The 27,744-nt window shown below is 39.7% G+C and overlaps 1 protein-coding gene across 3 annotated transcripts in view; it reads left to right on the top strand.

Moving 5' to 3' along the window:
• The window catches only part of PPP1R1C (protein phosphatase 1 regulatory inhibitor subunit 1C), a 49,463-nt gene extending 21,719 nt beyond the window's left edge, over positions 1-27,744 (top strand). The window contains exons 3-6 of one of the 3 annotated variants that reach the window (XM_087953383.1): positions 1,261-1,301; positions 5,366-5,437; positions 13,243-13,335; positions 27,065-27,744. In XM_087953383.1, the coding sequence (XP_087809509.1) occupies positions 1,261-1,301; positions 5,366-5,437; positions 13,243-13,335; positions 27,065-27,079 (221 nt within the window). In that variant the 3' untranslated portion in view covers positions 27,080-27,744. The remainder of the gene's footprint in view (positions 1-1,260; positions 1,302-5,365; positions 5,438-13,242; positions 13,336-27,064) is intronic. The other 2 variants (XM_026667887.2, XM_026667886.2) reach the window with 2 other exon arrangements.

Here is a 27,744-nt window from a genome sequence, read left to right as displayed (position 1 = left end):
GGGAACTCATCAAATGTGCAGATGACACCAAGCTGGAAAGAATAGCCAACACTCCAGAAGATAGGCTTAAGATACAGAAGGATCTTAACTGACTTGAACATTGGGCACTCTCTAACAAAATGAAATTCAATGGTGAAAAAAGTAAGGTTTTACATTTAGGCAAGAAAAATCAAATTCATAGGTACAATATGTGTAGTACCTTGCTCAATAGTAGTAACTGTGAGAAGGATCAGCAACCATTTAAATATGAGCCAGCAGTGTGCAACAGCTGCCCAAAAAGCCAACATGCAGTAGTGGGATTCAAATTTCTTTACTACTGGTTCTTTGGGTGTGGCTTGGTGGGCGTGGCAGGGGAAGAATACTGTAAAATCTCCAGTCAAAAGTGATATTTGCCGGTTCTCTGAACTACTCAAAATTTCCACTACCGGTTCTCCAGAACTGGTCAGAACCTGCTGAATACCACATCTGCCAATGTGGTTCTAGGCTGCATAAACAGAGGGATAGAATCAAGATCATGTGAAGTGTTAATACCACTTTATAATGCCTTGGTAAGGCCACACTTGGAATACTGCATTCAGTTTTGGTTGCCACGATGTAAAAAAGATGTTGAGACTCTAGAAAGAGTGCAGAGAAGAGCAAGAAAGATGATTAGGGGACTGGAGGTTAAAACATATGAAGAACGGCTGCAGGAATTGGGTATGTCTAGTTTAATGAAAAGAAGGACTGGGGATGACATAATAGCAGTGTTCCAATATCTCAGGGGCTGCCACAAAGAAGAGGGAGTCAAGCTATTCCCCAAAGCACCTGAGGGCAGGACAAGAAGCAAGGGGTAGAAACTAATCAAGGTGAGAAGCAACTTAGAACTAAGGAGAAATTTCCTGATAGTTAGAACAATTAATCAGTGGAACAACTTCTTGCCTCCAGAAGTTGTGAATGCTCCCACACTGGAAGTTTTTAAAAAGATGTTGAATAACCATTTGCCTGAAGTGGTGTAGGGTTTCCTGCCTAGACAGGGGGTTGGACTAGAAGACCTCCAAGGTCCCTTCCAACTTTGTTATTCTATTCTAAAGCATGGATAGAACAGTACATCACAGTTGCTTAGATTGGACTTTCAGCTGCATTACTTGAATTGTGCTTCTGCACCTATTTTCCTGAAAGTAAAATTTATTGGATTCACCAGAGACTGACTTTAGAGTAGATTTATGTTGTCTTGATGTTACTATATAATTCTTCTTCTAATTGTGTTTTTGTATCCTGCAGAAATAGATGAGAAGAGAATGAACAACAACTCCCAAGATGAAGTAAGTTAATTGCAATTTAAAACATAAATTACAGTTGCATTGTCTGGCAAACATTCAGAAATGTCTTAATTCTTTGCTTCTTGTATCGCAGCAGAGATATTCTTAAATTGTCTGTTGGGAAAAGCAAGTGGTAGAAGACATTATCAGCTCAATGACATTTATTAAATCACTTATTTATTATTAATAAATGTCATTTTGAGAATTAGGCCCACAATATAAATAAAAATAAAAGGATTTAGTACACATGATATATACACTGCTCAAAAAATTAAAGGGAACACTTAAACACAATGTAACTCCAAGTCAATCACACTTCTGTGAAACCAAACTGTCCAATTAGGTAGCAACACTGATTGACAATCAATTTCACATGCTGTTATGCAAATGGAATAGACAACAAGTGGAAAGCATAGGCAGTTAGCAAGACATCCCCAATAAAGGAGTGATTCTGCAGGTGGTGACCACAGACCCCTTCTCAGTTCCTATGCTTTCTGGCTGATGGTTTGATCACTTTTGAATGCTTGCGGTGCTTTCACTCTAGTGGTAGCATGAGACGGAGTCTACAACCCACACAAGTGGCTCAGGTAGTGCAGCTCATCCAGGATGGCACATCAATGCGAGCTGTGGCAAGAAGGTTTGCTGTGTCTGTCAGCGTAGTGTCCAGAGCATGGAGGCGCTACCAGGAGACAGGCCAGTACATCAGGAGACATAGAGGCGGCTGTAGGAGGGCAACAACCCAACATCAGGACCGCTACCTCTGCCTTTGTACAAGGAGGGACAGGAGGAGCACTGCCAGAGCCCTGCAAAATGACCTCCAGTGGGCCACAAATGTGCATGTGGCTGCTCAAACGGTCAGAAACAGACTCCATGAGGGTGGTATGAGGGCCCGACGTCCACAGGTGGAGGTTGTGCTTACAGCCCAACACCGTGCAGGACGTTTGGCATTTGCCAGAGAACACCAAGATTGGCAAATTTACCACTGGTGCCCTGTGCTCTTCACAGATGAAAGCAGGTTCACACTGAGCACATGTGATAGATGTGACAGGGTCTGGAGATGCCATGGAGAACGTTCTGCTGCCTGCAACATCCTCCAGCATGACCGGTTTGGCAGTGGGTCAGTAATGGTGTGGGGTAGCATTTCTTTAGGGGGCCTCACAGCCCTCCATGTTCTCGCCAGAGGTAGCTGCCCTTAGGTACCGAGATGAGATCCTCAGATCCCTTGTGAGACCTTATGCTGGTGCGGTTGGCCCTGGGTTCTTCCTAATGCACGACAATGCTAGACCTCATGTGGCTGGAGTATGTCAGCAGTTCCTGCAAGATGAAGGCATTGATGCTATGGACTGGCCCGCCCGTTCCCCAGACCTGAATCCAATTGAGCACATCTGGGACATCATGTCTCGCTCCATCCGCCAATGCCACATTGCACCACAGACTGTCCAGGAGTTGGGGGATGCTTTAGTCCAGGTGTGGGAGGAGATCCCTCGGGAGACCATCTGCCACCTCATCAGGAGCATGCCCAGGCATTGTAGAGAGGTCATACAGGCACGTGGAGGCCACACACACTACTGAGCCTCATTTTGACTTGTTTTAAGGACATCAAAGTTGGATCAGCCTGTAGTGTTTTTTTCCACTTTAATTTTGAGTGTAACTCCAAATCCAGACCTCCATGGGTTGCTAAATTTGATTTCCATTGATAATTTTTGTTGTCAGCACATTCAACTATGTAATGAACAAAGTATTTAATAGGAATATTTCATTTATTCAGATCTAGGATGTCTTATTTTTGTGTTCCCTTTATTTTTTTGAGCAGTGTATTTGCTGAAAATTAAATCACAAATTATTATTGCTATTATTGAAACTGATTGAATTGAAATTGAATATTATTATGTAAAAAGATGGAGGCTGCAAAAATGTTGCTCGTCATCTTGCCCTCTTTCCAGGATATTTCATTCTATTCCTCTATTTTCTCCTTCCTCCATCATCAGTACTATATGTGCAATCCTCATTGGACAGTTTGTATAACATCAATCTTTGTTTAATGTTCTTCTTAATTTACAAATCTTCCACCAAGATTATTGACATCTTCCTTTTGCGTATCATTAATGCTGTTTTAATTATGCAAGGATTCATGCTTGCCTGTGAATTCTGAATTTTTTTTTTTCAAAAGAAAGAAAATAGAGGAAAGAAAAATAATTATCCAGACAATATAATGTCAGTCCTGAAGTGTGTTTTTCCCATCTTTCTGTCCTCTATACAGTATGTTCCGAACCAATTTAATTTTTTTCTGAAAATTTAAATAGGCCAGTGTTACTTTTAATAGCAAGAAACATTATTGATTTTTTTTCAAATTTAGGTATAAACATTTAAAAGCATTAAATGATGATGATCAACATCCCATCACACAATGAATATGGTTAGCACTCTCTATCTACATCCAATAATTTATTCATACGAAGCATCTTTCCATCCATTAACATAAAATATTATGAACCATTTTATATTTCACAGAGCAGCTTATAGAGCTGCTGAATCTTCCTTGATTCGAAGGATATGCTTAAAATATACACAACAACAACCCCTACACAACTCTTTGGAATTGGAATATGGTGTTTTAGGTTGAGATTCTTTAAAGAAGTAATATGAGAATTTATTATTTCACATTGCCAAAATGCCATTAGCTGAAGCCAGCAGTGTTTATTTGTTTGTTTGTTTATTATTGTAGTTTGGATGCTTAGTTGAGCAACTCCAGGCAGCTTTAAAAATCTGATACTAACTTCCAGGTTTTGGGGAACAAAGCCAAAAAAGGAGCAATACATCCAGTTGGTAGTCACCATTGGAGGAGGGACCTGTTAATACATAGTAACATCTGATGAAATGTGAATTGTAGCTCATGAAAGCCTTTTAATAAAATTTGTTAGTTGGAAAAGATGCCACCAGTTTCCATCTGATTTTTTTTTTTTTACAATCTGATTGTGTACCCACCCCCCAAAAGGGGTGGAATAAAGAACGTGGCCTTCTCCTAAAATATTTGTATTAATTTTTCTGAAATTTCTCAAAGACAAATAAGGAATGGATTATGAGCCATGGTGGTGCAGTGATTAGAGTGCAGGACTGCAGGCTACTTCTGCTGCCTACTGGCTGCCTGCAATTTGGCAGTTTGAATCTCATCAGGCTCAAGGTTGACTCAGCCTTCCATCCTTCTGAGGACCCAAATTGTTGAAGGCAACATGCTAACTCTGTAAACTGCTAAGAGAGGGCTGTAGTAAAGCACTGCGAAGCAGTATACAAGTCTAAGTGCTGTTGCTATGTTGCTTCAAGCTACAAGGCAGAAAATATTTGCAGTGCAACTACTGCAGGAGATCAGATCAAGAAGATGCTTCAAAGGTAAAACAAAGAGGCCTCGTCAGTGTAATGATATAGGAAAGACCTTCAGGCAAAAATAATGCAAAAGAATGGTCAGAGAGTATAACCCACAGCTGTATAATGGGTGGAAAAAGAGGCTCATGGGGGACCTTGCCTAGCTTCTCAGACTGTAGATGGCAGAACATTTATACTTTCAAGATTTGGTTAATCTAGTCTTACAATAAAGTAGAATTAGATCATTTGGAGATGTTTCCTCTTACCATCTTACCATCTGCCTACCATCCTATTGTTTCTTTTATTTTTCTTACATGTATTCATGTATTCATAACTATGTTTTTACTTATACCTATTATCTTGTGAGCAATTGATAAACCAAATAAAATAAATAAATAAATAAATAAAAAAAAAGCTGACAAGTTTAAAAATGTCATCTCCTTCATAGTCTGAGAAGCTAGAGAAGGCCCTCATGAACCTCTTTTTCTACTGATTATAAAGCTTTGGGTCTGTGTTCTCTTTTATCTGATCATTCCCTAGGCAGCAATTCTTTGATCTACCTCTCAAGGTCTTTCTCTTATACTGTTACACTCAGTATAGACCTGTGTTGAGAAGAGGGGTCTATAGAAGCTCCCTCCCTGTAGACTGGCATATGATATCTTCTTTAGCTCCTGATTGCACTAAAAGATCATTCTTTTTATTGACAGTCACAGAATGTCTCCCCTAAACAGAGGAAGCAGAGTGTCTACACTGCGCCTGCCATGAAAGGTACTGTTCAGGTACTGTTTCTTCTTATGCAAACACCTCTTGGGTCTGGCTGTCACCATCTTCCTACTGTTCTGTCATTACTGGAGAACTTAATGATCACATGAAGGGAATAGAAGCCTCTGTCTCTGATGACGTTTTTTTGAAGATGGATTGAAAGGAAGTCTATGGAGATTCTCAATCATCCAGGTCATGTTTGTCTAAAAAGTGCTTTTCAAAATGCAACTGGACTTTCTTGGTTTTTTTTTTTAACCTTGTAAACATTCCACTTCTCATCTAAGAAACTTCTTCAGTCCCGGCTGAATGGTCGGAAATGGAAGGATTTATATTTGGAATGGAATATTTATATTCCTTAATGGCCTTGTTGAGGCCACTTGGGGGTTTATTTATAGTCTCAGCTGGTCTCCACTGGTTTAAAAGAGGGGTCAAAGAGGCTGTCCTGTCTCAACAGAGTGGGAGTGATATGACACCACTTATCCTCTGTCTACACAACACAGTCCTTTCAGCAGTCCCAGGAAGGTTCCACACCTATTTGTACTCTGATTCAGGTGACCCTGAGAGTATAGCCAAACCCCCCAAGTTACCTCAAAGACTCTCAGGGAACCAGCAACCAACTTTCAGAGTGATTAGATGACTGCCAAGGAATACCTTATGCCACCAGACTTGAAACTCTAGACCTAGAAAACCTAGAACTACGCTGCCTTCTGTCCGATCTAAATATAGTATATAAAATCATACATTGCAATGTCCTACCTGCAAATGAACACTTCAGCTTCAATCATAACAATACAAGAGCAAACAATAGATACAAACTCAAGGTTAACCACACCAAACTTGATTGCAGGACATGACTTCAGCAACAGAGTGGTCAATGTCTGGAATACTCTACCTGACTCTGTGGTTTTTTCCCCAAACCCCAAAAACTATAACCTTAGACTGTCTACTATTTACTTCACCCCCTTCCTAAGAGGCCTGTAGGGGGCATGCATAAGCGCACCAATCGTGCTTACCATCCCTGTCCTATTGTTTCTTTTTATTTTTCTTATAAGTGTCCATCTCATGTATTCAAAACTATGTTTATTCTTATACCTATATCTTGTAAGCGATTGACAAATCAAATAAATAAATAAAAAGTAAAATATAAATCCTTCCATTCCCCAACATTCAGCCAGAACTGAAGAAGTTTCTTGGGTGAGAAGCAATATGTTTTCAAGAGAAAAAAATCCCCAAGAAATCCAGTTGCCTTTTGAAGAAAGCATCTTTGGGATTGAAAGGAAGGGGATTCAGAAAGGCTGGAACCTCAAACCCATGTCATAATCCTTTCCCTGGTACTGTACAGGTGAAGGATGGGCTCCTCCCTAATTCATTTCCAAGCAATTATCTTATCTCTTTATTTATTTATTCAACTTTTAGGGCAGATCACTAGCCATGAAACTCTGGGTGGCTAACAATCCATTTAACAACAATCATAAATACTTTTTTAAAAATTAAAACCACAGATAACATCCATGATGTTATTGTCAGGGTTCCGGCAGTTACTCCAATTAAATCATGAGCCTTGAGCCACACTCTCAAAACTAAAGAGGATTTATTTGAAGGTAACATTCTACATCCGGCACTAATCTGGGCGTAGCCAGCTCTGAGATACGTAATTCACTGTCACCCTTGATCCTGTTTCCCCCACCCCACCCCTCTGAGTGTATCATCCAATGAAAAAAACGTCCGTAGCCAGAAATCAGACATCACCAAAGATGGGCTCTGCAGTCATCCTGACCTATTGCAGGGGGTGGTGGGGGGTGGAGAACCAGGTATTCAATGCCTTATGAAAGCCTAACAGAGTCAGGGCATCTGATTCAGGGTGGAGTTGAATTCTATTAGATGGAATTGTTTGATAGAAGAGATCAGAATTTTACTGATCAGTTTTCAAGGAACACACATAGCTTTTAAAAAATGCTAATAAAATAACTATGACCTATCTCATAATGATAGATACCACTTTTTTTCCAAAGGTGGACAATGATACTCCTGCATAAGTCTCTCTTGATGTCTGTCATGTTCCTTATTCCTTAGGATTTAAATATTTCCTTAAATTAAAAATATGGGTAGCTAGCATGGCTCAAGCCCAAACATTAGCCTTTAGCTTTACAGGGGTTTGCTATATTTTATTACTCCCAAATAGCCATTGAAATTAGTGGTTTTTAATTGTGTTGAATTTCTATCAGGAAGTCTCTTTAACTATAGACTCTGATCCATTTTATTTCCAGTATAATCAACAGACAAATAGTGTTCAAGGAAAAACAAAGAAAGTTCAGTTGCCATTTGAAAAACCACTTTTGGGACAGCTATGATCTGGATGACTAAGAATCTCCATAGACAAGGATCAGCATAATTTCAAACTATTTGGGTTGGTTGTTAAGGGTAAGAAGAATAAAAGTTTGGCCCAAAAGACTTCTATTTCAATTCCCACGCTTAAGTCCCCAAATATGAGGGATATCCACAAAATAGATTACATTTTCGTCTGTAGCAAGAAGGGGTGGAGCTAGCGTGGCCATCTTTGGTCTGTGTGTCCGCCGCTCAGTCTGCATCTAGTCGTGCTAGTGGGAGGTTCGTATCATTGCCTGTTATTTCACAGCAAACGTTTGAAATGTGTGCTGCAATTGAAAATCCCGCAAGTTGTGAGGTGCGATCAGTGATCAGGTTTTTGTTGGCAAAAAACCATAAACCGATTGAAATTTTAATTGAAAAATTGAAAAACTAAGAAAAGCAATTCAGAACAAGCGTAGAGGAAAGTTAAGCTCAAAACTTTTGTTTTTGCATGACAATGCCCGACTACACACAGCAAATCGCACTCGAGAAGTCCTGAATGCTTTCAAGTGGGAGATTTTTCCTCATCCACCCTACAGCCCCGATCTTGCACCAAGCGACTACCACTTGTTTCCGAGGATGAAGACCTGGCTTGGAACAAAATTTTTGAGCTTAACTTTCCTCTACGCTTGTTCTGAATTGCTTTTCTTAGTTTTTCAATTTTTCAATTAAAATTTCAATCGGTTTATGGTTTTTTGCCAACAAAAACCTTATCACTGATCGCACCTTACATCTCGAGGGATTTTCAACTGCAGCACACATTTCAAACGTTTGCTGTGAAATAACGGGCAACAATACGGTCCTCCCACTAGCACGACTAGATGCAGACTGAGCGGCGGACGCACAGACCAAAGATGGCCGCGCTAGCTCCGCCCCTTCTTGCTACAGACGAAAACGTAATCTATTTTGTGGATAGCCCTCGTATAAACTATTTATTGAGACCATGAGGGATTTGGGGTAGTGGAATTGATAGTGGGACATCTTTGAGAGACAGGAGGGGGAAAGCCTTAAAAAAGGACTAATTCCAACCACATCATTAAATGATCAGATGACTCTTTATCCCTCATAGGAAGTTTGAAGCATGAATGCCTCCAATCCTTTAGAAATTGCCCATCACAGATATAAAGAAATAACTTTAATTCATGTATTTGAACTGACCAGAAGAAAAATATCTTGATGCTGTACTATATGAGAATGGCAACCAAGAGTTCTAATGTTCCTTGTACACATAACTTACTACACTTTTTATATTTCATAATATTTTTAAACTTTAAGCACATTTAAAAAGGAGCAGTCCATCATGCCCATTTTTATTTCCACTCATGTTCTTAGATTTCATATATACCCAGAGCTCCTTTAGAAAATAAGCACGATTGGCTTCAGCTTCCATTTATGCCTGGCTTCCCATCCAGAAAAAAAAGAGAGACCCAAGAAAAACTAGGAAGTCGACAATGAGCTTCTGGGGATGGTGGTACTGCAAGATTGATGGACAGGAATCTCACTAGTTTGTTTTTTGGCTTTGTGGTCAGCCATGATCATGGTGGTAGCCATGGTGTAAACTATGAGAATTCTTAGTAGCACTTTCTTAAGAACCCGCCAAATTCTTAAAATGTCAATATATCAATTTGCTCTATCAATCACACATTATATGTATTGTAATTTGATATGTTATCTGCAGAAAAGGTCAGGAGCTTCAATCTGTACTTGAATAACTTGTTCTCAATTGACTCTTTGAGTGAATGTCTCTCAGCTGAATTCTGATAGAGTTATAATAACTATCTTGCACCACCTAAGCTAAGGCATCCTCCCTTTTTGAGAATTTGAATTCAGCCCTTGGGGCAGGCTGGCTTTGATCAGCAAGTTTTGATCTATGCACCAAAACTAACTAATGCATTCAAATAAACTTTGCTACATGATAGACAGAATGCCCAAGCAAGGCCAATGAATGTTCAATATCTTCATAAACGATTTAGATGAGGGGATAGAAGGAGAACTCATCAAATTTGCACCATGGGGGTGGGGAATAGGAATAGTCAACACATTAGAAGATAGGGCCCTACCCAACAAAATGCAATTCCGTGACGAAAAAGTAAGGTTTTACACTTAGACAAGAAAAACCAAATGCATAGGTATAGAGTAGCTGGTATATAGCTCAACAGCAGTAACTGTGAGAGGGTTTTAGGATTCCTAGTGGACAACAGGATTCCACAGCTGACAAAAAAGACAATGGAGTCCTAGGTTGCATCAACAGAGGGTCACATGCAATGTTGGTGCCATTTTATACTGCTTTGGTAAGACCACAACTTGGAATACTGCATCCAGTTTTGGTTACTACAATAAAAAAAGATGTTGAGACACTAGAAAGAGTGCAGATAAGAGCAACAAAGGTTATTAGAAGTCTGGAAGCTAAAACATATGACGAACAGTTGCAGGAATTGAGTATGTCTAATCTGATGTAGGCAAGGATTAGGGGTGACATGATAGCCTGTTAAATACTGGAAGGCTGCTGTAACAGAGAAGAGGTAAGTCAACCTACTCTCCAAAGTATCTGAGGGAAGGCCAAGAAGAAACGGGCGGAGACTTATCAAGAAGAGATCCAACTTAGAATTAAGGGGAAATTTCCTGTCAGTAAGAATAATTATAGAATGACTTGTGTCCAGAGTTGTGGTTGGTCCATCAATGGAGGCTTTTAAGGAGAAATTGAACAGCCATTTGTCCTGAGTGACATAGGATCTCCTGCTTGAGGTAGTTGGTGAACTAGCTATCCAAGGTCCCTTCCAACTCTGTTATTCTATATTATGTAATGTTTGAATTGAACCTAATACAAAATATTAAATCAACGTTAGCATACTGTACACACATTCTTATCTCATTCATAGCCATAAAAAAGATTGTTTTAAGAACAAATGGTGCCATATTGTCTGGCCTAGGAAGCTCTTATGAGAAACTTAGCATATGTTTCAATCTGTCAAACAATTGATGAAACAACATAGCTGGTCTCTCTATATAAGGCATAGGAATGTTTTTTTTTTTAGTTACCTATGGCTGATTGATTGATTGATTGATTGCCTAATGGATGTGAGTTGTCCAAAATTATAGATCGCTCTTTCCTGTATTGGAAATTGCAATAAGGCATGAATAACATGCCGAAGTATCTCACAAATTCACCGTTTCTCTCCTTCTCTCAAGTCCTTTTGATGTATTTTGCTTTCCTGTGCATTTTTTGCATGGTATCAGCAAATAGACCTTTAAGTGGGAAATGGCTTACTCTTTTATGCACACGTGCATTTTACTGGAATACAGCCCCTGGAAAAATCAATGTGAGTGCTATTGATCACAGAATGAGGTGGACAGCAGCCTACAGAGCTATCCAGGGCAGGATATTTGAGCGGATTGTATTTCTACGCTTAATGGATGTTGGGAGACACCTTCACTGTTCAAAAGGCCTCTTCCTGATAGTGCTGATTGTCTCCTTCCAAAATGAGATTAGCAGGGATATCTGACTGGGTTTCTGTTTTTATCAGATTTTTTTCCCCATGTCCTGGCCAAATAATTAACCTCTCTTGATACAAACATACAATCTTCCTCTCAGCCACCTATACAGTATTGATGTACTGATGCTAAGTTGTGGGGGGAGAGTTCTAAAAGCATTTGCTGATCATCTCAGCATGCTCACTGAATTTAGTACAGGAGACAATTTTAATTTGTCATAATTTGTCTGAATATAGCAAACACAGAAGAACTCTGCTCTTCATTGATTCTTGTGACTAGTTTCAGTTCTTGGGTGGAAGGTCTTTTCTTCTCTCATCAAGAACCACATGAAAATTAGACATCAAAGAAAAATAAAAAAGAGAACTCTTCTTTTTCATAATGTGAGACACCTCTAATCATTTCCCAACATTCAGGCCACTTCCCGCCCTCTGTTTATATGTGTATGTATGTGTGTGATTTGGCATTATATGGTGTGGCTTGTTGGAGAAAAGTGTCAAAACACCTTACCAGATTATAGAATCTCCTAAGATATAATCCAATCAACAGATGCCTATATGTAATATAAGTTTTATATCTATGTCAAACCCAATATGTATTATTTCCATGAATTCCAAACTCAGAAGGAGGACAACACATAATCAGTTTCACCCTAATTCCCATAACCCATAAAAAAAATGAAAAGAAAACAACTTCCTGGCTATATTTTCAATTATCTACTTCATAGTATTGTTGCTATGAGGAACTGGAAAGAGGTTTTGTTTTCTTGCCTGAACCAACACTAATGAAAATTGTGGAAAAAAAGAAAAAAAAAAAAGGAAAACAATTAGGTAGAAAAAAAAAAAAACCACACAAAAAAAAAAACAATAAAAAAAAAAAAAACAAAAAACCCCCCAAACCCAAAAAAAAAAAAAAAAAACACCCCAAAATTAAAAAAAAAATCCAAAACCCCCCCCCAACCCCCCCCCCCCCTTCATATTTTTAAAAACCCAAAATATCCCTATAATTTCTTTTAATATTAATTGCAATCCTGAGGCAGCTGTAAGTGATTCTGTGGCAGTTGTAAATTCAAGGTCTGGTTGAAAAATGACTTTTTCAGTGCTATCAAAAGTTCAAACAGTCGCTAAACAGACAGAACAGTTATAAATAACACCTTTATAGTCATTGATCTTATGTGCCAAAGTACAGGACAGGTCACAGAAGAGCAATAATACTATAAGTAAGGTAAAGGTCCCCCTAGATGTTTCCTGCTCTAGGGGGCAGTGCTCAACTCCGTTACAAAGCCGAAGAGCCAGCACTGTCCGAAGACATCTCTGTGGTCATGTGGCTGGCATGACTAAATGCCGAAGGTGCACGGAACGCTGTTACCTTCCCACCAAAGTGGTCCCTATTTTTCTAATTGCATTTTTACATGCTTTTGAACTGCTAAGTTGGCAGAAGCTGGAACAAGTAAAGGGAGTTCACTCTGTTACAAGGTGCTAGGGATTCGAACCACTGAACTGCTGACCTTTCTGATCGACAAACTCAGCTTCTTAGCCACTGAGCCATTGCGTCCATATAATAAGACTATAAAAACCTCTAAAAACCATGACAGAAACTCTTGATGTCTCAAAGACAACGTTTTCCCACATGCCCACTTCAATGTACTAGGTTGCAGCATCACTCTACTCAAGACATTTTCAGGAAAAGCAAGGGATGCTTGGAGACTGGAGGAAAGTTGATGAAATCCAAAGATAGCCTCTTGTGAAGGAGACATACCACTATCTCCTTCAAGGCAGGTTGTATTGGGCTTCTCAATGAGAGATTACTCCTCACTTGAACCCAACTATCTCCTGGAAGACCTTAATCAACCAATGTTGGAGGGGCACAGGTCCAGAATATAGGTGGAAGAAATTTACAGTCTTGGAGAACTGCCTACTCTCTTGGGAGCAAACCAAGTACCAACGTGCCTTGGTCATTTCCTTAGGACCTGCCCAGGTGGTGTCCAATTGTGAACAAAGTCAAGCAACTTTATCCAACAGATGCCAAGAATATTCTAAGATGTCCTCTCAGAAATAGAGTAAGTATAAAAATAGTACATTCTATACCTAGATCAAGGTAGTAGGAAAAATATTTTAAAATTCCCCATTGTTATTTCTTCCTCATATTTTCACAAGGACATGTTCCATTATGATTAGATACCTGTTTTAAGTTCCCATATATAACTGCTGATACTTACAGAAAAATTAGCCAAGGGGATGATTTTTCAAAGGTGTAATAGGTTGTGAAGTTAGACTTTGATGGTTTGCTATGTTAAACTTTTTTTTAAAAAAATTTATTTATTTATTTGATTTGTCAATCGCTTACAAGATAATAGGTATAAGTATAAACATAGTTATGAATACATGGATACATATAAGAAAAATAAAAAAACAATAGGACAGGGACGGTAGGCACGTTGGTGCGCTTATGCACGCCCCCTACAGACCTCTTAGAAAGGGGTGAGGTCAATAGTAGACAGTCTAAGGTTAAAGTTTTGGGGGTTTGGAGAAGAAACCACAGAGTCAGGTACATTGACCACTCTGTTGCTGAAGTCGTATTTCCTGCAATCAAGTTTGGTGCGGTTTAACCTTGAGTTTGTATCTATTGTGTGCTCTTGTATTATGGTTGAAGCTGAAGTATTCATTGACAGGTAGGACATTGCAATGTATGATTTTATATACTATACTCAGAATCCCCTTCTTCATTTTTTCTGTGCATTTAGATAGATGTTATTTAGCAAGTACTAACATCACACCTATTTGTGTAGCCTTAGAGCTAGAAAAAAGGAACAAGATCTTTCAATTTCCCAATTGTGCATTTTACGATAATTTGGAATATGGGTCTTTTGTTCCAGGTTTGAAATACTCAAATTGGCCATTTCAAACATGGAATGTTTTGCCCAATGTTAGCTACACAATTTGAAGCAACTTCTGCTTGTACATGAGCTGGCAAACCACATGAGCAAAACAAAAACAAAAAACCCTGCTGGAGCATTTAGAACAATTGAAGTTCAGAAATTCTATGCATACAGATTCTCTTTTAAACAGGAAAAGAGGAATCTTTGCTGTTCTAATAGCTCTTGTTATAATACTGAAAAAAGCAAAGCTGACTCTAGAAGTCTCTGAAAATAGGGTGAAAAGGTGAAGTTTGTCCTCCTCACGCCTTTAGGAATTCTTTTATTACCCAAAAAATCTACACCGTAGGTCAGTTTAATGTGTGCTCAGTTTAATGTGTGTAGATAGGATGCAGAAGATATAAGATGTGGAAGATATCTTGAGGCTGACATTGTGCTTCTGTCTCTCTCTGTGTGACCTCATACAGCAAAGCAGAAAGAACGTAAATCACCTATAAAGGAATCAAAGCCAATTCTGAGGCTATTGTGGAGATAGCACAGCTGAGAGTTTGGACAGCAACTGAAATTTCCTCTCCACAAATGGAATAAACCTTTCCAAAACTAGGATGAAATCTTTGGATCCATTTGATTATGCTGGAATACATATTGCAATCAATAAAGTAAAACAGGATGTGAAATACGTGTTTGAGACAATGAAACCAAAGACTGGGGTATTGGAAGGATTCCTTATAAAACCAATCATATCAAGAGAAAGAAACAATCTTTGGATAGGGAATAAGAAATAAACTGTAGAGTCACTAGAAATTTTGCCAAACGTGACCACATATCACAGACTAAAATTGCTTCCATTTATAGGATGATATAAAGAAAAAGTCTGTTGAGGGACTGTTCATAAGGGATAGAAAGTAGACACAGACACTTAACATTTGTACATATATTCACATGTGCTTGCTATATCAGTTCTAATTTCTGTCTGGCTTCCCTCTCAGTGAACAGGAATGTTTGGTTAAATAGAGACTTTTGGGCAGGAACACGTCAAAGCAATGACTTTCTATGGCTATCAGAGTGGCCACTGTTAAAATGGATCCCCTTATGTTTAATTGAAAAATGGCTTGCTCTTTAAGGGACAAAGCGCCCTCTAGTGCTTCAGAGAGCTTGCTGCACTTGCAGTCCTGCACATGAAACACTCCCCCCCCCAAAGTCACAGAGGGTTAAATTCTCATTGTTCATAGTGGGAACAGTGGTTTTTCAGACTGAATCTAGAGACTCGATTGAGTTTAAAGAGAATTAGCTTCACTCGTATGGACAGCCACAAGCAGGCCTACTTCTGGATGTGTCAAATGTGATATCAATGATCTCTGGACTCCTGCAGGTGACTAGCAAAGGGAGTTAAGCTATCTGAAGGCCTCGACAATCAGGGAGGATTGATTGATTGATTGATTGATTTACTTACTTACTTACTTACTTACTTACTTACTTACTTACTTACTTGATTGATAGGCTGCCCAACTTCATTGCAACCTGAATAGTGTAAAATATAAAATACAATAATCCCCAAAACAACATGTGATAAGTTTTCATGGCTTGTGTCAGGGTTCCAAGGAGTGGTGGGATTCATTTTTTTTTACTACCAGTTCTGTGGGCGTGGTTTAATGGGCGTGGCAGGGGAAGGATACTGTAAAATCTCCAGTCAGAGGTGGTATTTGGCGGTTCTTCAAACTACTCAAAATTTCCGCTTCCAGTTCTCCAGAACTGGTCAGAACCTGCTGAATATCACCTGTGGTTCCAATAACACTCCCAACTAAATAAGACTCCAAGGCTGGCATTTCCTCAAAGTTCCATTTTATTAGAGATGTCATGTTGGCACAACTGGGAAAACCCGAATCTGAGAGTTCCGGGTTCTCCCTACCCAAAAGAAAGTCAAAAGTCCCTTCCCCTGCACCCACATGTCCATCACATGGTCCAATCAACCCACCGTCCCAACTGGAGATGACTCCCAGCCATGCCTATCCAACTGCAGGCTGGACATCCTTGACTCCCAGAGAAAAGAATGTTGTTATGGCTATATATCTCACTCCAACTCCATCCGACCGCTCTCCCATTTTCCCACAGCATGCCCTTCCGCTAAGGGTGGCAGCTCTGAAGATCCAAAGTAAAAGACGGGCCTCCAGGGCTGACAGCTTGTTTAAATGAGGTCAGGTTGAGGGCCAAATCGATCTCTGGGGAAATGCTAGGACGAGGCCACTTCCTGGGCCTCATCAGGTGAGCATGGCTTAATCAATGGGACTCAGAACATGCTGACTATGCTGGATGGGCAAAAACGATAGAAGACTGACAGTCCTTCAGATAAAAAGCCAATTACTTGCTCACCCCAAGATAAGACAATAATGGATTAGTGGGCAGGGCTCTTTTGGGCCTCCTCAAATTCTCAAATGCCCCAGGATAAGTAGTGTTTCAACGGAACAGACCATGATACACCAAAGGATGCCTTTTCATTCCATGACTGCACTGTGCTTAGATATTAGCTTGTGATAAATATTTTACATCTAACTCTGGAAAGTGACAGATTTGAATTGGGCTTGCATTGGATTCAAACCTCACATTCTGCAGTCTCCATAAGCAATAGGCCAACTGGCTTAAAGCAGCCTTGACATCACCAAAAACCACTCCTTATTGGGGACATGCAGAGGAATCCCTGCATGAGATAAATTGCTGCTTCATATACATACCAGTAAGTCTTTGACTTACAACCATTCATTTAGTGACTGTTTGAAGCACACTGAAAAAAAAAAGTGTCTTAGGACTTTTTTTCGTCATCCATAAGACCGTTGCAACATTCCCTATGGTGACATGATCAAAATTTGGATGCTTGGCACCTGGAAAGTATTTATGATGCTTGCAGTATCCCGGGATCATGTGATCACCTTTTGTGATCTTCGGATAAGCAAAGTCAATGGGGAAGCCAGATTCACTTAACAATCATGTTACTAACCGAACAACTGCAGCTATTCCCTTAATAACTGTGAAAAGAAAGGCCATAAAATGGGGGCAAAACCCACTTAACAACTGTCTTGCTGAGCAATGGAAATTTCAGGGTCAATTGTGGTTGTAAATTGAGGATTACCTGTACAATGTTTACCAAAAGATCCATCATACATTCACTTAGTTTAACACATTGGTATAAATGTGGGACTACCTGTAATAGTGCTAAGCCATCAACTAGAAGATGATGCATTCCAACCATAAACCATTGTATTTGATTTAGTGCACCCAAACTGAGCCATCCCATGATGGCTTAGCATTTTGTGTACTTCAGGACACAATGCACAGCTATATGTGAGCCAGAGGTGGTATTCAGCAGGTTCTGACCAGTTCTGGAGAACCGGTAGCGGAAATGTTGAGTAGTTTGGAGAACCAGCAAATACCACCTCTGATTGGCCCTGCCCCATCTATTCTCTGCCTCCTGAATCCCAGCTGATTGGCTGGGTCTTCTTTTGTTGCTCTGCACAGGGAGAACGGAGCTGGAAAGCAGGTTAGTGGGGTGGGGAGGGAATGAGATTTTACAGTAACCTTCCCCCTGGAGTGGGGTGGGAATGGAGATTTTACAGTATCCTTCCCCTGCCATGCCCACCAAGCCACACCCACCAAGTCATGCCATGCCCACCAAGCCACGCCCACAGAACTGGTAGTAAAAAAATTTGAATTCCACCAGCCATGTTGGAAATTAGAGTAGAATGGAATAGAATTCTTTATTGGCCAAATGTGGTACCCATGTCTCCGATGCATAAGCTCATATGTAAACAGCAAATCATAGGTCATAAATCATAGTTACAATCATTAGTCATAAGTTACAAACAACCATTGATAAATCTTAAGAAACCAATAGGAGAAGATAGTAGGAAAGATGAGAAGATGAGAAAAAATGAGAAATGAGACAGTGCTGTGGGAATTAAGTTTCCAGCAGCGTGATGGCAGGGGTGAGGGAACTATATTTAGGTCTGGATTTTTGGCATGTGATGCTTTATAGTGGGGTCCTGAGGGGAGAAATTAAAATAGATTATGTCCAGGATATATGGGGTCTGTAGTTATTTTCTCAGCCCTCTTTCTGGTTCATACAGTATACAGGTCCTGAATGGAAGGCAGGCTGGTTGTGATTATTTTCTCTGCAATCCTAACTATCTGTTGAAGTCTACACCTGTCCTGTTTGATTGCTGTGCCAAACCAGACAGTTACTGATGTACAAATGACAGGCTCAATGATTCCTCTGTAGAACTGTATCAGCAGCAATTTGGGAAGCTTTCTTGAGGTGACAGATAAAGTAGCAAAGGACTTTGATGTGAGGTTAGTTGTGCTCGTGCAGTTTTAACGTGAAAACCAAAACTCCTGCTTTATATCTCTTGATGAGAAGATCGCACAGAATATGGTATTTTCCAATAATCACACCTACATCCTTAAGATGTTTTTCTGTAAAACTACTGGGTTCAATTTACTCAGTAAAATCTGAGCTAATAAGCACACTTAAAGAGAGAAAATTGGGTTCAACACTATTTCTGTGCAGAAGGAAAGAGGGACCCTTGGATTCATAGTCCAAATCAAGGGTATCTGTTGATATTCAACAAGATGCTTTTCTACCATAGAATCACAAATACACATCAACATTTCTTGATATTTCATCCCTTGTTCCTCATTTACTGAAGACATGCATAGTTTAAGCTAATACCCCATAGTAAGCATGGGAAGGTGCACCTAATTAGTTAAATTCTCCTCCTGTGAGTGTATTTTTTTTAACATGCTAATGATAACTTTTACCTCCAGATCTTTGCATGGACATTTTTCACCACAGTTTAAGCAAAATGCCCTGTTACTTTTCCTTATTCTTTCCTTATTCTTTAGCCTGGTTACATGCAGTGGTTAGACTGCAATATTGCAGGCTACTTCTGCTGACTGCCAGCTTTCAGCAGTTTGAGTCTCATCTGGCTGGTTGACTCAGCCTTCCATTCTTCTAAGATCGATAAAATAAGGACTCAGATTGTTGGGTGCAATATGCTGACTCTGTAAACCACTTAGAGAGGGCTGTAAAGCACTATGAAGTGATAGATAAATCTAAGTGCTATTGCTATTTGTGGTCAGCCTCTAGTTTTTTTCTATAAATGTCAAGGCAGATGTTAGCTAACAGCTGATTCTAATAATGGCTATATATAGACAAAGTGATTAAAATAATGTAGATGTGACTAAAGCAGGTTTATTACTTATAAAAGCTCTTAAGAGTTTGTTAGTAGACTAATAGCCTTAAGGCCTCAAGTAAATTATAGAAAGGAATAGCTGAATTAATTCTGGCCCTGAGGTACATTTTACTAAATTCTCAGCACTGCAATTTACAGAACATGAGAGTTAAAACCACTGCTTGTACTACCCACCTTTTATGATAGTCAGATTCTTCCCATGAGGCACTGGGGCCAATTTCTTAGTTCCGCTTCCATTGGCGCACATGGGAATTGGTCCAAGCACTGGGTGTTCCCATATTGTCTTCAAGACAAATGTGACAAATTCTCAGACCTATATTTAAAAAATATAGATTTTTAAAAAGTTTATCTTCCAAAAATGCACAAAAATGTGCATTTCCCCTCTTCTTTCCATCTCTCCAATCTAGCACCTCAACTATATACAAACACGTGTTTAGCTAAATATAAATGCTAACTGCTTTAACCCCAAAGACATGGAATTATTCTCATTTTATTTGTTCTCATTTACACAGTTATTTTGATACCTTTGTTTATTGCCAGTGCTGTGCAGATCTTTATTTAAGTGGAGCAGGGTTGATTGGGGGGGGGGGTATAAAAACAAAAGCAAAACAACAACAACCAAAGACTGTTATTCTTTTTGGACAAATTTGCATAAACGTCAGAGTGCTGCTTTACTACATGGAAATACTGTACGATGTTTTTCCTCATGTATTATTTTAGTCCATAGGTGCCTTGTAACAAGAAAAACTGATCCTGAGAAATGCATACAAAATAAATATTGTTATTTGGGAAATTTTTGTTCCCCAACTCAAATTGTTTACAAATGTTACTTATTTCTTTATTGGTAGCCATCACGCCTTGTTAGACTCATTCAGAATAGAATAGAATAGAGTAGAGTAGAGTAGAGTAGAATAGAATAGAATAGAATAGAATAGAATAGAATAGAATAGAATAGAATAGAATAACAGAGTTGGAAGGGACCTTGGAGGTCTTCTAGTCCAACCCCTTGCCTAGGCAGGAAACCTTACACCACTTCAGACAAATCGCAATCCAACATCAGCACAGAAGAGAATTTCATGGGATCCCGCTAGTCACCCAACAATGGACACCCATCAGTGGAACAAATTCTTGCTGTGTAATTTTCTGCAATTGATTTGAAGAACAGGGAGGAAAGAAGAGGAACCCTCTTCATATGTGGAACTGAATTTATACATAAATAGCTACCTGCATCTTGTACCATCTTGTGTCTATTGTTCCTTCCATACCTCAGTCTGAAATAAGGAAACAGAAGCTACATCCTAATGGTCAGTGGTATATCAATCACTATTGTAACTGAGTCTATCCACTTGTTGCTGGTTGTCTTCTAACTTTCCCAACATTTATGGACATCTCAAGGGAGCAGGTTTTCATATAATGTGCCCAATAGTTGACAAATTAAGGCTGGTCATTTGTGCCTTGAGTCAGAATTCTGGATCAATGATTCTATCATCAATTTATTTGTTTTCTTGGATATCTATCCATGGGATTTTCAGGAATATTCTCCATACCAAATTTCAAAAGCATCACTACTATCCTGCTTCTTTAAAATCCAATAATTCATTCCATAGCGCAACAGAGAATCAATTAATGCTTTAATGCTTCTCTTAGCCCTTTTTATATATATGGAGAGGGAACAAGGAATTGAACCCATTTAGCTTGAAAGAGTAGAATGGGACCAGTGAGTTATTGATTATTCTTCTAATGATCAAGCTGAAACAGAGAAAATGGTGGTCACTTTCATAGAATAGGAAAAGGTTAGAACCAGCGGAGGGATTCAATTTTATTTTACTACTATTTTTTTTTTACTGTGGGCATGGCTTGGTGGGCATGGCAGGAGAAGGATAGAGTAAAATCTCAAGTCAGAGGTGGTATTTGCTGGTTCTCTGAATTACTCAAAATTTCAACTACTGGTTCTCCAGAACTGGTCAGGACCTGCTGAATACCACCTCTGGTTAAAACAGAGGTTTCCAAACTTGGCAACTTTAAAACTTGTAGACTTCAAACTCCCAGAATTCTGGGAGCTGAAGTCCACAAGTCTTAAAGTTGCCAAGTTTGGGGACCCCTGGGTTAGAAGAACCCTGGGTCTTTCTTTTGGAAAGGGACCAGGAGAATTTGAAGCAGGCAGGGGAGATACAAACCACAAGTGTGGTGGGAGATAAATTCATTGGTATTCTTTTCTCTTTTGCTTTCACATGGAGGCTGAAAGTTGCTGACACGGACAGAATTGAGATACAAGGATAGCTGTACTTCATCCTGAAGCTGGGACAGCTTCTGACTTGCCCTTCCCTCTCTCTATAGTAATTCCAAATTTTAGGATATAAACCATGGATCATTTATTGATTTGCATTTATACCTTGCTTTCCCCACAAGAGTATAAGGCAATTTGCATGGATCTCCTTTCTCAGCCCTCCATTTTATCATCACAACCACTTTGGGAGGTAGGATACTTTGAAAGAGGGAGGGAGGGAGAGGTGATTAACTCAGTCATGCAGTACATTTGTAGCTTTGCAGTCCTCATTCAAGACTTAATCACTTCACAGTACACACACAAACACAAGTCGTTGGGATGGGAGTGGGGAAGTAGAATTCTACCCATTTCCTTAAAGAAACAAACACATCTTTTTTTAAAAAAAAAAAAAAACCCCGAACAAAATAAAATTGTTCATGCAGAAAGGCAGTTAAGAGCATGCAGGAAGAACAAAAATTTGAAATAGAAAAAACTCCTAGATTTTAACAAGGAACACTAAAAGTGGCAGTACCAACATTCTGTACTATCATTCATTATGAGTGAGTGGCAACAATGTCTTGTGTTTTGTTACCCCCCCCCCTTAATTACAGCTGTCAGATATACAATAGCAGAAAGACATTTTTTTTTAAAAAAAAATAAGATTCTCATTGTGGGGCAATTAAAGGGAAAAGGAAGAAACTTCTTCCCTAATGGCCATATTTCCTAAGTTTTCTAGTACCAAAATACAGGTTGTTTTTTTTTTTGTCTTGCAAGCTCAGAATTTCAGTTGATTTAATTGCAAATTAAATTATATCCAGTAATAGAAATTATTTTGAACTATTATAGTCTTGTTTTCTTTCCTGTATCCCACCTTGTACCCCACCATAACAATGTAAAAAGTTTGGATTAAGTGCACATTTCTTCTTGGCTCAGTTCTCTTGAAATATATCAGCATTCATGGAGATTTCTGGCAGAAACAGGTCCCCTAAGCATCCCTGCTTGTTTATGGAACTGTGGCTGCCTGTAGGAGGTCTTGGCTGAGCTAAAAAACCTAAGGAATTGGACCTGATGTGTATTTTTTTTAAAAAAGACCACCAAGAAATACAAACTAGGAAATTGAGAAAACACCCTGAAGAAGGTAGTGGCTACTTCTGCATTAAGACTTGTCCTTTAAGCCTGTGGCCCCCAACCTTTTGGGCACCAAGGACCGGTTCCATGGAGAGAGGTTTTTCTGTAGACCAAAGGGGGCGTCATTTTGTGTGCTGCCTCCATCCCGCAGATAGGGCTTCACTTGTTTGGGCGGCCTGGTTTCTGGCATGCCATGTGGCCTGGTGCCAGGCCACAGACCAGGAGTTGGGGATCCCTGCTTTAAGCAGCAAGGAGTCAAACTCAACTCGAATTTATCTTTGCTAAATTTAATGCAAGGGGACTATTCCCACCAATTAGCTTGAGACCATGGGCCTTCTGAAGAGCCTCCGTCTGAAAGATCCCTCTACTCAACACGCTGTTTGCTGAAGAACCTAGGTATCCCACTCAGAAGCAAAGGGGATAATTTTACACAATAAATCCAGAAAAAGGAAAAAACAGCTAAAGAATCCATTCAAAGTCTCTTGTGACCCCCAACTGCCTAAACTATTTCAGGGCAAAGTTGAATATAGTCAGATTAATCCCTGAAGTATTTTATCAAAGGAGATTTTATTAAACAGGGTCAAAGACCAAGTCATGTTTTTCCATTGTTTGTACAAATGTAGGTACATTTTCACTGTGAACAACAGCTAGTGAAGCTCTTTACATAGAAAAGGAAAATTAATCCAATCTTTGCATGGTTATACTGAATGACTGTAAATAGACTGGCCTTCCCTAAGGACATTGCTTTCCAGGAGTAGAATGGTGGGCATCTCAAAGGTGGTTTTTTTTTTTCCTTTCAAAAGGCAACTGGACTGTTTTTGTTTTGTTTTCCTTGAGGAAGAAGCAGAAGATGTTTTGCTTCTCATCCAAGAAGCTTCATCGGTTCTGGCAGGATGGTGGGGGCCAGAGGTGGTATTCAGCAGGTTCTGACCAGTTCTGGAGAACCGGTAGTGGAAATTTTGAGTAGTTTGGACAACCAGCAAATACCACCTCTGACTGGAGATTTTACAGTATCCTTCCCCTGCCACGCCCGCCAAGCCACGCCCACAGAACCGGTAATAAAAAAATTTGAATCCCACCATTGGTGGGGGCGATGGAAATATTAGTTCTGACTGGGTCGGTCTGACTGGGTCTGGATGACTCAGAATCTCCACAGACAAAATGGTGGGTGAAGTGGTTGTCTGCTAGCTGGACTGAATATGTTGCTTAAGAGTGTTAGTCCAGACTAGATTTTCTTAAACTGGTTTAAACTTAAATCACAAGGGCATATAGGTCAGGAGCAGCTGAAATGGCTAAGTGCAGATATTCCCTCAGTCTCCCATACTGTATATTCCCCTCATTTCAGCTGAGTAGCTGAAAATAGCTGGTGGGGGGGAGAACACCCTAAAAAGAAAATGACTGATTACTGATGACTGTGGAGATTCTCAGTCATCCAGGTCATAGTTGTCTCAAAGGTGCTTTTTCAAAAGGCAACAATCCAATTGAAGGCAATCCAATGAAAAAGCATCTTTGAGATGACTGATTATTGTTTACTGGCCTTGAGGCCAAGTTAGGCAGGAAACTAGGTTGTACATTGTGTTGCTGATTTTTTTAATGAAAAAAAAAATCTACTGCAATGAGCAAAGACAGTGTTGGAGAGGACAGAGAGTGCCCCTTCAGGAATCCTCATGGAACTGGATCTCATAAATCCTCCTGCAGATCTGTTTTCGAACAATAATAACTAAATGAGACTTCAGCAGTTGTGTGCTGAAGATCACTTTGTTAAAAAAAAAAAAAAAACACATGCTAAATCTAAGAAAGAAATTAAGTTTATTTTGTCCTGATGCCCAAAATTATTATTGTTGTACATCTATCGAGAAGAGTCATAACTCAGGGTGATTTCTATGTTCTCTTTGGATGCCTTCTGGATATTATCTAACTCATACATTTTGATGGAGGGAATTGATCCACATTGAAATATAATGCCAATAGAGAACTCCTTCCTCCACTGAAAGGAATGGTATGTATCTGTTAAGTGGGATCGCTCCAATGGGTCTGTTGAAGTTTGGCACTTATTGGTAACCATGGAATCAATTCATCCACAGGTAGTGAAGTTTATTTTATTTATTTTTATTTATCAAAGTTATATGCCACTATTCTGAGTGGCCTTGAGTTTCCCTCTCTTGATTTGAGTAACATGTGCATTATTTTAAGCCTGAGGAATCTATAGTAAAGTTGAAGTATTAAAAAATAAAAGGCTTAGTCAATGTCAATTTGTTTTACTTTGGCTGAATGAACTAAACCAGATGTCAAGTTTTCAGGCTCCCTGTTGGAGACATTGTAATCTGGCTGCAAAAATGCAGGAAGTTGCCTCATTTGCACAGTTAATTTATCCCGAATATGGAAAAGAAGCTTTGGGGGAGCGACTTAATCTAACATGCATCAGCAGTACAAAGTGTTATTCATGTGCACTCTTTGTGCACAATGGCTGGCAATCTAGCTCCCCTTCATTAACATCTACTGGATTAATTAAATGATCTACAGTGAAATCAAAGTCCTCAAGGAAAAGGGAGGAGGGGGTGTTAGATATGAAGCAAAATAAGTCTCAAATATTGAGTTTTTCTTTCTTGTATTTCTAACCTGGGGAGAAAGCTAGGCAGAATAATTTTGAAGGAATGAACCTAAGGGTGCAAGTGAATTGTGAGAGAGTGGAAAAGAAAGATAGACCCAGGGAAATCATAGCATTATTGTGGGCCTTGCCAGAAGACAGATGGCAAGAAGTGAAAAATATCCCAAAACAAAAGCAAAATTCTGAGCAATGAGGGCAGAGGACAAAAGGGGTAGCAGAGCATGAGAAGAGGCCTGCCATAGCAGGCTCAGGACATTATCAGATCTCAACAATCTCTGGGTCACAATACGCTGCAGCAGAGAAGTACAGGGCATGGTGGAAACAAATAAGGAGAGGACTGATAGCATTTTTAATTACTTGGGGTTTTTAGCAGTCATTTTCAAATATTAAATGCACGTTACACAGGACTACTATATCTAGATCAGGGGTGTCAAACTCACATCATCATGTTGCCATCACATGACATATTGAGACTCCCCCCCCCCTTCGCTAAACCAGGCATGGGCGTGGCCAGTGCATGACGCATCTGGCCCATGGGCTGGGAGTTTCACAGCTCTGATCTAGATCAGAGGTCACCAAACTTTTGGACCTCAGGGACCACTAAATTCATAATTTTAAATCCTGCAGAGGCACTAATATGAATCTAATGCACCACTCGCTGAAGTGTCTGGACTCCCAGTCAGTGATGGGATGAGGTCCTTCAGGCACTTAGCTTGGCCGCCTGTTTCTGCAACCTTAAACACTCAAAGGTCCATTTGGATCCGTTTCCCATAGAAAACAAAACACCGGGGGATATCTCTCTCTCTCCCCCTCCCTCTGCCTCTGCCTCTCCCTCCCTCTCTCTCTCTCTCTTTCTCTCACCCCACTCTCTCTCTTGCTATTGGATAGGGGAAATACTATATTCATCCAATCAATAGCCCCAGTATCTCAGCCAGTTATGAACTAGGGCCAACCCTATTTACCCTGTTTCTCCAACAATACGGCCTCCCCCAATAGGAAGTCCCACCATGTTTTATAGGCGAAATGAAAAAGCCCCCCCCAAGTAAAGGATATTTACATGTGAAATGGATGGTGAAGTTCCTTTTGAAAGTCCCCACCAGCCAAGGTCAGCATCCAACTGTCCAAGATGCAAGGGGAATAAGTCACCCAAAGACGGCCTGCCTTTTTTGGGGCTCAAAAAAAAAAGCCCAGCTTTATATGGAACACGGTGTTCCTGAAATCAGCCAAGGTGCCTAGCGTTACAAAAACAAGAACTATGTCCTCTTTCACTATATTCAGAACCAATTCAGATTTCTTCTCTATTATTGCTTTTTCTGTTGTTGCTTTTCTTGTTATTACTATGGCAAAAGTAGAGAGGAGGAGGGAAAGGGGGAGGGGAGAGAAAGAGAGAGTGGAGAGAGAGAGAAAAAAAGAAAGAGAAGAAGGAGAGAGAGAAAAAGAGAGAGAGAGAGAATAGTGAGAGAGAGAATGAGGTTACAAAAAGCACCCATGTCCTTCTGACATCAAACTCAATTTTACCTTTGTAATGAACTATAAAGGGAACATCACCATTTTCATATGTCACAATCCTTTTGCCCTTTTGCTGCTACTATTGTTCTTAGCATGCTGGGCAGACTGCACATCTTGAGTGGAAAAATGATGTTTTAACTCTAGTCTTTGTATTTACAGGAATTAAGCATCTAAAAACCCAGAAGGAATTGGCATTTCCAGAGGAAGATGAAGGAGTCTGTGAAAGGGATGAGGAATAGAACCCTTAATGGCACCAAACCTCTCGCGAAAGAGTCTTGATGGTCAAACATGAAACTGCTCAACTTTCAGTACTTACTGTGGAACTTTATGGCTTATGTTCCTGACCCAAAACAGTCTTCATCCTAGTACCTAAGAAAAGGAAGGTTTTGCAGAGGAATTCATCATTTGCAGAACTGGCCTAAGGCACCTCCTTGGTGAAGAGAGCCATTTCTTTTCTCGCCATTTCCTTTTCTTTGTAATAACTCAACTTATATGCCATATATGCAAATATATGGTTTCCAAAGGTGTTGGCTCTACTGTCTTAAATTCCAAATGTGAGCTGCAGCCTAAAATCAGTTGTAAATAGTGCAGATTTAAATGCTACAAAATAAATACAATGTACGTTTAGACTAAATGGTACTTTGTAGAGTCTTTCTTGCAGCAAAAAGCCAGATTGATGAGATTCCTTACAGATGCTCTACAAAGATTGGGAAAAATCTGTGGCCTCTTCTGATCCTCCAACCCTGGCTAAAGAAAGAATAAGGTAAAGGTTCCCCTCACACATATGTGCTAGTAGTTTCAGCCAAATTCCCTTCTTTGTTCTCCAAATGCAGAACAAC

This window comes from Notechis scutatus, chromosome 1 (genome assembly GCF_049901735.1).
Source record: "Notechis scutatus isolate UNSWTSFEM ecotype Mainland chromosome 1, rNotScu1.2, whole genome shotgun sequence".
Classification (NCBI taxonomy): domain Eukaryota; kingdom Metazoa; phylum Chordata; class Lepidosauria; order Squamata; family Elapidae; genus Notechis; species Notechis scutatus.
Note: the sequence above shows the minus strand (reverse complement) of the source record. Positions and strands in the feature narration are given on the sequence as shown.